General features: G+C 44.9%; 1 protein-coding gene across 1 annotated transcript in view; it reads left to right on the top strand.

Annotated features, from left to right (window-relative positions):
* The window catches only part of LOC124025278 (protein tyrosine phosphatase type IVA 3-like), a 53,304-nt gene that overhangs the window by 17,015 nt on the left and 20,464 nt on the right, over nucleotides 1-15,825 (top strand). The window contains exon 5 of the mRNA XM_046338833.1: nucleotides 4,867-4,941. Within this exon, the coding sequence (XP_046194789.1) occupies nucleotides 4,867-4,941 (75 nt within the window). The remainder of the gene's footprint in view (nucleotides 1-4,866; nucleotides 4,942-15,825) is intronic.

Raw genomic sequence — 15,825 nt, 5'->3', positions numbered from 1 at the left:
GGTTGGCCATGCCGTACATTAGTTCTTACGGTTGGCCATGCCGTACATTAGTTCTTACGGTTGGCCATGCCGTACATTAGTTCTTATGGTTGGCCATGCCGTACATTAGTTCTTACTGTTGGCCATGCCGTACATTAGTTCTTACTGGTTGGCCATGCCGTACATTAGTTCTTACTGTTGGCCATGCCGTACATTACCATACATTCTTATGGTTGGCCATGCCGTACATTAGTTCTTATGGTTGGCCGTGCCGTACATTAGTTCTTACTGGTTGGCCATGCCGTACATTAGTTCTTATTGTTGGCCATGCCATACATTACCATACATTAGTTCTTATGGTTGGCCATGCCGTACATTAGTTCTTATGGTTGGCCGTGCCGTACATTAGTTCTTACTGTTGGCCGTGCCGTACATTAGTTCTTACTGTTGGCCATGCCGTACATTACCATACATTAGTTCTTACTGTTGGCCATGCCGTACATTACCATACATTAGTTCTTACGGTTGGCCGTGCCGTACATTAGTTCTTATGGTTGGCAGTGCCGTACATTAGTTCTTATGGTTGGCCATGCCGTACATTAGTTCTTATGGTTGGCCATGCCGTACATTACCATACATTAGTTCTTATGGTTGGCCATGCCGTACATTAGTTCTTATGGTTGGCCATGCCGTACATTAGTTCTTATGGTTGGCCATGCCGTACATTAGTTCTTATGGTTGGCCATGCCGTACATTAGTTCTTATGGTTGGCCGTGCCGTACATTAGTTCTTACGGTTGGCCATGCCGTACATTAGTTCTTACTGTTGGCCATGCCATACATTACCATACATTAGTTCTTACTGTTGGCCATGCCATACATTACCATACATTAGTTCTTACTGTTGGCCATGCCATACATTACCATACATTAGTTCTTACGGTTGGCCATGCCGTACATTACCATACATTAGTTCTTATGGTTGGCATGCCGTACATTAGTTCTTATGGTTGGCCATGCCGTACATTAGTTCTTATGGTTGGCCATGCCGTACATTAGTTCTTATGGTTGGCCATGCCGTAAATTACCATACATTAGTTCTTATGGTTGGCCATGCCGTACATTAGTTCTTATGGTTGGCCATGCCGTACATTAGTTCTTATGGTTGGCCATGCCGTACATTAGTTCTTATGGTTGGCCATGCCGTACATTAGTTCTTATGGTTGGCCATGCCGTACATTTAGTTCTTATGGTTGGCCATGCCGTACATTAGTTCTTATGGTTGGCCATGCCGTACATTAGTTCTTATGGTTGGCCATGCCGTACATTAGTTCTTACGGTTGGCCATGCCGTACATTAGTTCTTACGGTTGGCCATGCCGTACATTAGTTCTTACGGTTGGCCATGCCGTACATTAGTTCTTACGGTTGGCCATGCCGTACATTAGTTCTTACGGTTGGCCATGCCAACCAACATAACAGAGGAGTTGACTAAATAGAAGCACAAACTGATCTGGTTACCAGGCTCATTTTAGCCCTGTCCTGTCTGGTGTTCCTTCAGGTGTCCTCTATGGCAGAGGAGAGACAACGAGTCACATCTGTACTGATGGAGTATATTATCTAGTAGAGGAGAAGATGTCTCAAATGGTACCCTATTCTATACATCGTGCACTACTTTTGACCAGAGCCCTGTGGGCAATAGGGAGCCATTAAACCAGGTTAAACCAGGCCTTTGGTACTAATAATGGTTGAGCTCATTGGTAGGAAGCTGAAGGAGCCCCTGTTCCCCTCCCCTCTCTGGGTAAGCTGAAGGAGCCCCCCAGCCCCTGGCCTCCCCAGGCTCTTCCCTCCCCTCCTGTGTTAGCTGAAGGAGGCTCTTCTCTCCCCTCCTGTGTTAGCCCCCCAGCCACCTGGCCTCCCCAGGCTCTTCTCTCCCCTCCTGTGTTAGCTGAAGGAGCCACCCAGGCCCCTGGCCTCCCCAGGCTCTTCCCTCCCCTCCTGTGTTAGCTGAAGGAGCCACCCAGCCCCCTGGCCTCCCCAGGCTCTTCCCTCCCCTCCTGTGTTAGCTGAAGGAGCTCTTCCCTCCCTCCTGTGTTAGCTGAAGGAGCCTCCCAGCCCCCTGACCTCCCCAGGCTCTTCCCTCCCCTCCTGTGTTAGCTGAAGGAGCCACCCAGCCCCCTGACCTCCCCAGGCTCTTCCCTCCCCTCCTGTGTTAGCTGAAGGAGCCACCCAGCCCCCTGGCCTCCCCAGGCCCTTCTCTCCCCTCCTGTGTTAGCTGAAGGAGCCACCCAGCCCCCTGGCCTCCCCAGGCTCTTCCCTCCCCTCCTGTGTTAGCTGAAGGAGCCACCCAGCCCCCTGACCTCCCCAGGCTCTTCCCTCCCCTCCTGTGTTAGCTGAAGGAGCTCCCCGGCCTCCCCTCCTGTGTTAGCTGAAGGAGCTCCCCGGCCTCCCCTCCCTGGGTTGGTGAAGCACCGTCTATCTCTGACGTACTGGAGACCTCCTCTGGGACTCGTCTGTGGTTTTTGACAGGGCGCCAATGTTTACTTTACTCTGAACTGTTGGTTGTCCTGTTAATCAGCTGGGGAGTCTTTGGCTTTCAGCTGGTAACCTCTGCAACATCTAAGTGGTCTGGGGGCTGTTATGGCTGGACAGGGTAGAGTTAGATGAATATGTTTGAATGTCTCCTGTCCATGCAGGCAGGCACCTCATCTGTTTCACTGATTCCTAGAAGTCCCGTGTTTGTGTTAGTGGTGTTATGCTCTTCAGCTCTCTATTTCCACACTGACTTACCGTAACCACAGTAACAACCCATATAAGGCTAGAAAAGGGGAAAGTGGGCTACAGCTTTTCCTAATGATTTGTTACCTGTAAATATTAGTGGCCAAATACAGCACAACTAGTTCCATCTCTCAACGTGCAGCAGGGCTTTGCTCTGTCCAAACCAGAATGAACTCCATTCCCTGGGAACTGGCTGTGTTGTGACAACATGGAGAGAGAGACGTTGCTGGGGGCATAACAGGAAGGATACTAATGGATGTCTTTTAATTCCCCGTCTTAATATGTGAATGCTGTTTCTAACGTCCCAAATGGTGCTATATTCCCTATTAAGTACACTACTTTTGACCAGGGCCCATAAGGTTCTGACTGTGTCTTTAAGTCCCAGTATTAACAGCAGTCTAACTGTGTCTAAGTCCCAGTATTAACAGCAGTCTGACTGTGTCTTTAAGTCCCAGTATTAGTCCCAGTATTAACAGCAGTCTGACTGTGTCTTTAAGTCCCAGTATTAGTCCCAGTATTAACAGCAGTCTGACTGTGTCTTTAAGTCCCAGTATTAGTTCCAGTATTAACAGCAGTCTAACTGTGTCTAAGTCCCAGTATTAACAGCAGTCTGACTGTGTCTTTAAGTCCCAGTATTAGCCGCAGTCTGACTGTGTCTATAAGTCCCAGTATTAGTCCCAGTATTAACAGCAGTCTGACTGTGTCTAAGTCCCAGTATTAGTTCCAGTATTAACAGCAGTCTGACTGTGTCTAAGTCCCAGTATTAACAGCAGTCTGACTGTGTCTAAGTCCCAGTATTAACAGCAGTCTGACTGTGTCTTTAAGTCCCAGTATTAGTTCCAGTATTAACAGCAGTCTAACTGTGTCTAAGTCCCAGTATTAACAGCAGTCTGACTGTGTCTTTAAGTCCCAGTATTAGTCCCAGCAGTCTGACTGTGTCTTTAAGTCCCAGTATTAGTCCCAGTATTATCTAACTGTGTCTAAGTCCCAGTATTAACTCTGACTGTGTCTTTAAGTCCCAGTATTAGTCCCAGCAGTCTGACTGTGTCTGCAGTCTGACTGTGTCTTTAAGTCCCAGTATTAGTTCCAGTATTAACAGCAGTCTAACTGTGTCTAAGTCCCAGTATTAACAGCAGTCTGACTGTGTCTTTAAGTCCCAGTATTAGTCCCAGTATTAACAGCAGTCTGACTGTGTCTTTAAGTCCCAGTATTAACAGCAGTCTGACTGTGTCTTTAAGTCCCAGTATTAGCAGCAGTCTGACTGTGTCTATAAGTCCCAGTATTAGTCCCAGTATTAACAGCAGTCTGACTGTGTCTTCCCAGTAAGTCCCAGTATTAACAGCAGTCTGACTGTCCCAGTATTAGTAGCAGTCTGACTGTGTCTTTAAGTCCCAGTATTAGTCCCAGTATTAAGCAGTCTGACTGTGTCTAAGTCCCAGTATTAGTCCCAGTATTAACAGCAGTCTGACTGTGTCTTTAAGTCCCAGTATTAACAGCAGTCTGACTGTGTCTTTAAGTAGTATTAACAGCAGTCTGACTGTGTCTTTAAGTCCCAGTATTAGTCCCAGTATTAGTAGCAGTCTGACTGTGTCTTTAAGTCCCAGTATTAGTCCCAGTATTAGTAGCAGTCTGACTGTGTCTTTAAGTCCCAGTATTAACAGCAGTCTGACTGTGTCTTTAAGTCCCAGTATTAGTTCCAGTATTAACAGCAGTCTGACTGTGTCTTTAAGTCCCAGTATTAGTCCCAGTATTAACAGCAGTCTGACTGTGTCTTTAAGTCCCAGTATTAGTCCCAGTATTAGTAGCAGTCTGACTGTGTCTTTAAGTCCCAGTATTAAGTCCCTTTAAGTCCCAGTATTAGTCCCAGTATTAACAGCAGTCTGACTGTGTCTTTAAGTCCCAGTATTAGTCCCAGTATTAGCAGCAGTCTGACTGTGTCTTTAAGTCCCAGTATTAAGTCCTGTGTCTATAAGTCCCAGTATTAGTCCCAGTATTAGCAGCAGTCTGACTGTGTCTTTAAGTCCCAGTATTAACAGCAGTCTGACTGTGTCTTTAAGTCCCAGTATTAGTAGCAGCATGTAAAGGCTGTTTCTTTGCGTTTCTCCCTCCAGGGCTCCTGTGCTGGTGGCTCTGGCTCTGATCGAGGGCGGGATGAAGTATGAGGAGGCAGTTCAGTTCATCAGGCAGTATGTACACCTCACCTCTAGATTCAGTTCATCAGGCAGTATGTACACCTCACCTCCAGATTCAGTTCATCAGGCAGTATGTACACCTCACCTCCAGATTCAGTTCATCAGGCAGATTCAGTTCAGTTCATCAGGCAGTATGTACACCTCACCTCTAGATTCAGTTCATCAGGCAGTATGTACACCTCACCTCTAGATTCAGTTCATCAGGCAGTATGTACACCTCACCTCTAGATTCAGTTCATCAGGCAGTATGTACATCTCACCTCTAGATTCAGTTCATCAGGCAGTATGTACATCTCACCTCTAGATTCAGTTCATCAGGCAGTATGTACATCTCACCTCTAGATTCAGTTCAGTTCATCAGGCAGTATGTACACCTCACCTCCAGATTCAGTTCATCAGGCAGTATGTACACCTCAGATTCAGTTCAGTTCATCAGGCAGTATGTACATCTCACCTCTAGATTCAGTTCAGTTTATCAGGCAGTATGTACATCTCACCTCTAGATTCAGTTCAGTTCATCAGGCAGTATGTACATCTCACCTCTAGATTCAGTTCAGTTCATCAGGCAGTATGTACACCTCACCTCTAGATTCAGTTCATCAGGCAGTATGTACACTCTCTAGATTCAGTTCATCAGGCAGTATGTACATCTCACCTCTAGATTCAGTTCAGTTGTACATCAGGTTCAGTATGTACATCTCACCTCTAGATTCAGTTCATCAGGCAGTATGTACATCTCACCTCTAGATTCAGTTCAGTTCATCAGGCAGTATGTACACCACACCTCTAGATTCAGTTCATCAGGCAGTATGTACACCTCACCTCTAGATTCAGTTCAGTTCATCAGGCAGTATGTACATCTCACCTCTAGATTCAGTTCATCAGGCAGTATGTACACCTCACCTCTAGATTCAGTTCAGTTCATCAGGCAGTATGTACACCTCACCTCTAGATTCAGTTCATCAGGCAGTATGTACACCTCACCTCTAGATTCAGTTCAGTTCATCAGGCAGTATGTACACCTCACCTCTAGATTCAGTTCATCAGGCAGTATGTACACCTCACCTCTAGATTCAGTTCATCAGGCAGTATGTACACCTCACCTCTAGATTCAGTTCATCAGGCAGTATGTACACCTCACCTCTAGATTCAGTTCATCAGGCAGTATGTACACCTCACCTCTAGATTCAGTTCATCAGGCAGTATGTACACCTCACCTCTAGATTCAGTTCATCAGGCAGTATGTACACCTCACCTCTAGATTCAGTTCATCAGGCAGTATGTACACCTCACCTCTAGATTCAGTTCATCAGGCAGTATGTACACCTCACCTCTAGATTCAGTTCATCAGGCAGTATGTACACCTCACCTCTAGATTCAGTTCATCAGGCAGTATGTACACCTCACCTCTAGTTCAGTTCAGTTCATCAGGCAGTATGTACACCTCACCTCTAGATTCAGTTCATCAGGCAGTATGTACACCTCACCTCTAGATTCAGTTCAGTTCATCAGGCAGTATGTACACATCTCACCTCTAGATTCAGTTCATCAGGCAGTATGTACACCTCACCTCTAGATTCAGTTCATCAGGCAGTATGTACACCTCACCTCTAGATTCAGTTCATCAGGCAGTATGTACACCTCACCTCTAGATTCAGTTCATCAGGCAGTATGTACACCTCACCTCTAGATTCAGTTCATCAGGCAGTATGTACATCTCACCTCTAGATTCAGTTCAGTTCATCAGGCAGTATGTACATCTCACCTCTAGATTCAGTTCATCAGGCAGTATGTACACCTCTCAGATTCCTCAGGCAGTATGTACACCTCACCTCTAGATTCAGTTCAGTTCATCAGGCAGTATGTACACCTCACCTCTAGATTCAGTTCATCAGGCAGTATGTACACCTCACCTCTAGATTCAGTTCATCAGGCAGTATGTACACCTCACCTCTAGATTCAGTTCATCAGGCAGTATGTACACTCACCTCTAGATTCAGTTCAGTTCATCAGGCAGTATGTACACCTCACCTCTAGATTCAGTTCATCAGGCAGTATGTACACCTCACCTCTAGATTCAGTTCAGTTCATCAGGCAGTATGTACATCTCACCTCTAGATTCAGTTCAGTTCATCAGGCAGTATGTACACCTCACCTCTAGATTCAGTTCAGTTCATCAGGCAGTATGTACACCTCACCTCTAGATTCAGTTCAGTTCATCAGGCAGTATGTACACCTCACCTCTAGATTCAGTTCAGTTCATCAGGCAGTATGTACATCTCACCTCTAGATTCAGTTCAGTCAGGCAGTATGTACACCTCACCTCTAGATTCAGTTCAGTTCATCAGGCAGTATGTACATCTCACCTCTAGATTCAGTTCAGTTCATCAGGCAGTATGTACATCTCACCTCTAGATTCAGTTCAGTTCATCAGGCAGTATGTACACCTCACCTCTAGATTCAGTTCAGTTCATCAGGCAGTATGTACATCTCACCTCTAGATTCAGTTCATCAGGCAGTATGTACACCTCTCACCTCTAGATTCAGTTCAGTTCATCAGGCAGTATGTACATCTCACCTCTAGATTCAGTTCAGTTCATCAGGTTCAGTATGTACATCTCACCTCTAGATTCAGTTCAGTTCATCAGGCAGTATGTACACCTCACCTCTAGATTCAGTTCAGTCAGGCAGTATGTACATTCACCTCTAGATTCAGTTCAGTCATCAGGCAGTATGTACACCTCACCTCTAGATTCAGTTCATCAGGCAGTATGTACATCTCACCTCTAGATTCAGTTCATCAGGCAGTATGTACATCTCACCTCTAGATTCAGTTCAGTTCATCAGGCAGTATGTACATCTCACCTCTAGATTCAGTTCAGTTCATCAGGCAGTATGTACATCTCACCTCTAGATTCAGTTCATCAGGCAGTATGTACATCTCACCTCTAGATTCAGTTCATCAGGCAGTATGTACAGTTCATCAGGCAGTATGTACATCTCACCTCTAGATTCAGTTCAGTTCATCAGGCAGTATGTACATCTCACCTCCAGATTCAGTTCATCAGGCAGTATGTACACCTCACCTCTAGATTCAGTTCAGTTCATCAGGCAGTATGTACATCTCACCTCTAGATTCAGTTCAGTTCATCAGGCAGTATGTACACCTCACCTCTAGATTCAGTTCAGTTCATCAGGCAGTATGTACACCTCACTCTAGATTCAGTTCAGTTCATCAGGCAGTATGTACACCTCACCTCTAGATTCAGTTCATCAGGCAGTATGTACACTCACCTCTAGATTCAGTTCATCAGGCAGTATGTACACCTCACCTCCAGATTCAGTTCAGTTCATCAGGCAGTATGTACACCTCACCTCTAGATTCAGTTCATCATCAGGCAGTATGTACACCTCACCTCTAGATTCAGTTCAGTTCATCAGGCAGTATGTACACCTCACCTCTAGATTCAGTTCAGTTCATCAGGCAGTATGTACATCTCACCTCTAGATTCAGTTCAGTTCATCAGGCAGTATGTACACCTCACCTCCAGATTCAGTTCATTCATCAGGCAGTATGTACACCTCACCTCTAGATTCAGTTCATCAGGCAGTATGTACACCTCACCTCTAGATTCAGTTCATCAGGCAGTATGTACACCTCACCTCTAGATTCAGTTCATCAGGCAGTATGTACACTCTCACAGTTCATCAGATTCAGTTCAGTTCAGGCAGTATGTACACCTCACCTCTAGATTCAGTTCAGTTCATCAGGCAGTATGTACACCTCACCTCTAGATTCAGTTCAGTTCATCAGGCAGTATGTACACCTCACCTCTTCAGATTCAGTTCAGTTCATCAGGCAGTATGTACACCTCACCAGTCAGGCAGTAGATTCAGTTCAGTTCATCAGGCAGTATGTACACCTCACCTCTAGATTCAGTTCAGTTCATCAGGCAGTATGTACATCTCACCTCTAGATTCAGTTCAGTTCATCAGGCAGTATGTACATCTCACCTCTAGATTCAGTTCATCAGGCAGTATGTACATCTCACCTCTAGATTCAGTTCAGTTCATCAGGCAGTATGTACACCTCACCTCTAGATTCAGTTCAGTTCATCAGGCAGTATGTACATCTCACCTCTAGATTCAGTTCAGTTCATCAGGCAGTATGTACACCTCACCTCTAGATTCAGTTCATCAGGCAGTATGTACACCTCACCTCATCAGGCAGATTCAGTTCAGTTCATCAGGCAGTATGTACACCTCACCTCTTCAGTTCAGATTCAGTTCATCATCAGGCAGTATGTACACCTCACCTCTAGATTCAGTTCAGTTCATCAGGCAGTATGTACACTCACCTCTAGATTCAGTTCATCAGGCAGTATGTACACCTCACCTCTTCTAGATTCAGTTCATCAGGCAGTATGTACATCTCACCTCTAGATTCAGTTCAGTTCATCAGGCAGTATGTACATCTCACCTCTAGATTCAGTTCAGTTCATCAGGCAGTATGTACATCTCACCTCTAGATTCAGTTCAGTTCATCAGGCAGTATGTACACCTCACCTCTAGATTCAGTTCATCAGGCAGTATGTACACCTCACCTCTAGATTCAGTTCAGTTCATCAGGCAGTATGTACATCTCACCTCTAGATTCAGTTCAGTTCATCAGGCAGTATGTACATCTCACCTCTAGATTCAGTTCAGTTCATCAGGCAGTATGTACACCTCACCTCTAGATTCAGTTCAGTTCATCAGGCAGTATGTACACTCACCTCCAGATTCAGTTCATCAGGCAGTTCATCACCTCTAGATTCAGTTCAGGCAGTATGTACATCTCACCTCCAGATTCAGTTCAGTTCATCAGGCAGTATGTACACCTCACCTCTAGATTCAGTTCAGTTCATCAGGCAGTATGTACATCTCACCTCCAGATTCAGTTCATCAGGCAGTATGTACATCCTCACCTCTAGATTCAGTTCAGTTCATCAGGCAGTATGTACACCTCACCTCTAGATTCAGTTCAGTTCATCAGGCAGTATGTACACCTCACCTCCAGATTCAGTTCAGTTCATCAGGCAGTATGTACATCTCACCTCTAGATTCAGTTCATCAGGCAGTATGTACATCTCACCTCCAGATTCAGTTCAGTCATCAGGCAGTATGTACACCTCACCTCCAGATTCAGTTCATCAGGCAGTATGTACACCTCACCTCTAGATTCAGTTCAGTTCATCAGGCAGTATGTACACCTCACCTCTAGATTCAGTTCATCAGGCAGTATGTACACCTCACCTCTAGATTCAGTTCAGTTCATCAGGCAGTATGTACACCTCACCTCCAGATTCAGTTCATCAGGCAGTATGTACACCTCACCTCTAGATTCAGTTCAGTTCATCAGGCAGTATGTACATCTCACCTCTAGATTCAGTTCATTCAGTTCATTCAGTTCATCAGGCAGTATGTACACCTCACCTCTAGATTCAGTTCAGTTCATCAGGCAGTATGTACACCTCACCTCTAGATTCAGTTCATCAGGCAGTATGTACACCTCACCTCTAGATTCAGTTCATCAGGCAGTATGTACATCTCACCTCTAGATTCAGTTCATCAGGCAGTATGTACACCTCACCTCTAGATTCAGTTCAGTTCATCAGGCAGTATGTACACCTCAGTATGTACACCTCACCTCTAGATTCAGTTCATCAGGCAGTATGTACACCTCACCTCTAGATTCAGTTCAGTTCATCAGGCAGTATGTACACCTCACCTCTAGATTCAGTTCAGTTCATCAGGCAGTATGTACACCTCACCTCTAGATTCAGTTCATCAGGCAGTATGTACACCTCACCTCTAGATTCAGTTCAGTTCATCAGGCAGTATGTACACCTCACCTCCAGATTCAGTTCAGTTCATCAGGCAGTATGTACATCTCACCTCTAGATTCAGTTCAGTTCATCAGGCAGTATGTACATCTCACCTCCAGATTCAGTTCATCAGGCAGTATGTACAGATTCAGTTCATCAGGCAGTATGTACACCTCACCTCCAGATTCAGTTCATCAGGCAGTATGTACACCTCACCTCTAGATTCAGTTCAGTTCATCAGGCAGTATGTACACCTCACCTCTAGATTCAGTTCATCAGGCAGTATGTACACCTCACCTCTAGATTCAGTTCATCAGGCAGTATGTACACCTCACCTCCAGATTCAGTTCAGTCATCAGGCAGTATGTACACCTCACCTCTAGATTCAGTTCATCAGGCAGTATGTACACCTCACCTCCAGATTCAGTTCATCAGGCAGTATGTACACCTCACCTCCAGATTCAGTTCATCAGGCAGATTCAGTTCAGTTCATCAGGCAGTATGTACATCTCACCTCTAGATTCAGTTCAGTTCATCAGGCAGTATGTACATCTCACCTCCAGATTCAGTTCATCAGGCAGTATGTACACCTCACCTCTAGATTCAGTTCAGTTCATCAGGCAGTATGTACACCTCACCTCTAGATTCAGTTCAGTTCATCAGGCAGTATGTACACCTCACCTCTAGATTCAGTTCAGTTCATCAGGCAGTATGTACACCTCACCTCTAGATTCAGTTCATCAGGCAGTATGTACACCTCACCTCTAGATTCAGTTCATCAGGCAGTTGTACATCTAGATTCAGTTCATCAGGCAGTATGTACACTCACCTCTAGATTCAGTTCAGTTCATCAGGCAGTATGTACACCTCACCTCTAGATTCAGTTCATCAGGCAGTATGTACATCTCACCTCTAGATTCAGTTTATCAGGCAGTATGTACACCACACCTCTAGATTCAGTTCATCAGATTCAGATTCAGTTCATCAGGCAGTATGTACACCTCACCTCTAGATTCAGTTCAGTTCATCAGGCAGTATGTACACCTCACCTCTAGATTCAGTTCATCAGGCAGTATGTATTCAGATTCAGTTCATCAGGCAGTATGTACACCTCACCTCTAGATTCAGTTCAGTTCATCAGGCAGTATGTACATCTCACCTCTAGATTCAGTTCATCAGGCAGTATGTACATCTCACCTCTAGATTCAGTTCATTCATCAGGCAGTATGTACACCTCACCTCTAGATTCAGTTCATCAGGCAGTATGTACACCTCACCTCTAGATTCAGTTCAGTTCATCAGGCAGTATGTACACCTCACCTCTAGATTCAGTTCAGTTCATCAGGCAGTATGTACACCTCACCTCTAGATTCAGTTCAGTTCATCAGGCAGTATGTACACCTCACCTCCAGATTCAGTTCAGTTCATCAGGCAGTATGTACACCTCACCTCTAGATTCAGTTCATCAGGCAGTATGTACATCACCTCTAGATTCAGTTTATCAGGCAGTATGTACACCTCACCTCTAGATTCAGTTCATCAGGCAGTATGTACACCTCACCTCTAGATTCAGTTTATCAGGCAGTATGTACACCTCACCTCTAGATTCAGTTCATCAGGCAGTATGTACATCAGATTCAGTTTATCAGTATGTACACCTCACCATCAGGCAGATTCAGTTCAGTTCATCAGGCAGTATGTACACCTCACCTCTAGATTCAGTTCAGTTCATCAGGCAGTATGTACACCTCACCTCTAGATTCAGTTCATCAGGCAGGCATCTCACCTGATTCAGTTCATCTATGTACACCTCACCTCTAGATTCAGTTCAGTTCATCAGGCAGTATGTACATCTCACCTCTAGATTCAGTTCATCAGGCAGTATGTACATCTCACCTCTAGATTCAGTTCAGTTCATCAGGCAGTATGTACACCACACCTCTAGATTCAGTTCATCAGGCAGTATGTACACCTCACCTCTAGATTCAGTTCAGTTCATCAGGCAGTATGTATGATTCAGTTCATCAGGCAGTATGTACACCTCTAGATTCAGTTCATCAGGCAGTATGTACATCTCACCTCTAGATTCAGTTCAGTTCATCAGGCAGTATGTACACCTCACCTCCAGATTCAGTTCAGTTCATCAGGCAGTATGTACACCTCACCTCTAGATTCAGTTCAGTTCATCAGGCAGTATGTACACCTCACCTCCAGATTCAGTTCAGTTCATCAGGCAGTATGTACACCTCACCTCCAGATTCAGTTCATCAGGCAGTATGTACACCTCACCTCCAGATTCAGTTCATCAGGCAGTATGTACACCTCACCTCCAGATTCAGTTCATCAGGCAGTATGTACACCTCACCTCTAGATTCAGTTCAGTTCATCAGGCAGTATGTACATCTCACCTCTAGATTCAGTTCAGTTCATCAGGCAGTATGTACATCTCACCTCCAGATTCAGTTCAGTTCATCAGGCAGTATGTACATCTCACCTCCAGATTCAGTTCAGTTCATCAGGCAGTATGTACATCTCACCTCTAGATTCAGTTCAGTTCATCAGGCAGTATGTACATCTCACCTCTAGATTCAGTTCAGTCAGGCAGTATGTACACCTCACCTCAGGCAGATTCAGTTCAGTTCATCAGGCAGTATGTACACCTCACCTCTAGATTCAGTTCATCAGGCAGTATGTACATCTCACCTCTAGATTCAGTTCAGTTCATCAGGCAGTATGTACATCTCACCTCTAGATTCAGTTCATCAGGCAGTATGTACATCTCACCTCCAGATTCAGTTCATCAGGCAGTATGTACACCTCACCTCTAGATTCAGTTCAGTTTATCAGGCAGTATGTACATCTCACCTCTAGATTCAGTTCAGTTCATCAGGCAGTATGTACACCTCACCTCTAGATTCAGTTCAGTTCATCAGGCAGTATGTACATCTCACCTCCAGATTCAGTTCATCAGGCAGTATGTACACCTCACCTCCAGATTCAGTTCAGTTCATCAGGCAGTATGTACATCTCACCTCCAGATTCAGTTCAGTTCATCAGGCAGTATGTACATCTCACCTCCAGATTCAGTTCAGTTCATCAGGCAGTATGTACATCTCACCTCCAGATTCAGTTCAGTTCATCAGGCAGTATGTACATCTCACCTCCAGATTCAGTTCAGTTCATCAGGCAGTATGTACACCTCACCTCTAGATTCAGTTCAGTTCATCAGGCAGTATGTACACCTCACCTCTAGATTCAGTTCATCAGGCAGTATGTACACCTCACCTCCAGATTCAGTTCAGTTCATCAGGCAGTATGTACACCTCACCTCTAGATTCAGTTCATCAGGCAGTATGTACAGCTCACCTCCAGATTCAGTTCAGTTCATCAGGCAGTATGTACACCTCACCTCCAGATTCAGTTCATCAGGCAGTATGTACACCTCACCTCCAGATTCAGTTCATCAGGCAGTATGTACACCTCACCTCTAGATTCAGTTCATCAGGCAGTATGTACATCTCACCTCTAGATTCAGTTCAGTTTATCAGGCAGTATGTACATCTCACCTCCAGATTCAGTTCAGTTCATCAGGCAGTATGTACACCTCACCTCTAGATTCAGTTCATCAGGCAGTATGTACACCTCACCTCTAGATTCAGTTCAGTTTATCAGGCAGTATGTACATCTCACCTCCAGATTCAGTTCAGTTCATCAGGCAGTATGTACATCTCACCTCCAGATTCAGTTCAGTTCATCAGGCAGTATGTACACCTCACCTCTAGATTCAGTTCATCAGGCAGTATGTACACCTCACCTCTAGATTCAGTTCAGTTTATCAGGCAGTATGTACATCTCACCTCCAGATTCAGTTCAGTTCATCAGGCAGTATGTACATCTCACCTCTAGATTCAGTTCAGTTCATCAGGCAGTATGTACATCTCACCTCCAGATTCAGTTCATCAGGCAGTATGTACACCACACCTCCAGATTCAGTTCATCAGGCAGTATGTACACCACACCTCCAGATTCAGTTCATCAGGCAGTATGTACACCACACCTCCAGATTCAGTTCAGTTCATCAGGCAGTATGTACACCTCACCTCTAGATTCAGTTCATCAGGCAGTATGTACACCTCACCTCTAGATTCAGTTCATCAGGCAGTATGTACACCTCACCTCCAGATTCAGTTCAGTTCATCAGGCAGTATGTACACCTCACCTCTAGATTCAGTTCATCAGGCAGTATGTACACCTCACCTCCAGATTCAGTTCATCAGGCAGTATGTACACCTCACCTCCAGATTCAGTTCATCAGGCAGTATGTACACCTCACCTCCAGATTCAGTTCATCAGGCAGTATGTACATCTCACCTCTAGATTCAGTTCAGTTTATCAGGCAGTATGTACATCTCACCTCCAGATTCAGTTCATCAGGCAGTATGTACACCTCACCTCTAGATTCAGTTCAGTTCATCAGGCAGTATGTACACCTCACCTCTAGATTCAGTTCAGTTTATCAGGCAGTATGTACACCTCACCTCTAGATTCAGTTCAGTTTATCAGGCAGTATGTACACCACACCTCTAGATTCAGTTCATCAGGCAGTATGTACACCTCACCTCTAGATTCAGTTTATCAGGCAGTATGTACACCACACCTCTAGATTCAGTTCATCAGGCAGTATGTACACCTCACCTCTAGATTCAGTTTATCAGGCAGTATGTACACCTCACCTCTAGATTCAGTTCATCAGGCAGTATGTACATCTCACCTCTAGATTCAGTTCAGTTTATCAGGCAGTATGTACACCACACCTCTAGATTCAGTTCATCAGGCAGTATGTACACCTCACCTCTAGATTCAGTTTATCAGGCAGTATGTACACCACACCTCTAGATTCAGTTCATCAGGCAGTATGTACACCTCACCTCTAGATTCAGTTTATCAGGCAGTATGTACACCACACCTCTAGATTCAGTTCATCAGGCAGTATGTACATCTCACCTCCAGA

Source organism: Oncorhynchus gorbuscha, unplaced genomic scaffold (genome assembly GCF_021184085.1).
Source record: "Oncorhynchus gorbuscha isolate QuinsamMale2020 ecotype Even-year unplaced genomic scaffold, OgorEven_v1.0 Un_scaffold_2211, whole genome shotgun sequence".
Taxonomy (NCBI): Eukaryota; Metazoa; Chordata; class Actinopteri; order Salmoniformes; family Salmonidae; genus Oncorhynchus; species Oncorhynchus gorbuscha.
The sequence above is the reverse complement of the archived record's forward strand: the minus strand, read 5'-3'. Positions and strand labels throughout refer to the sequence as shown.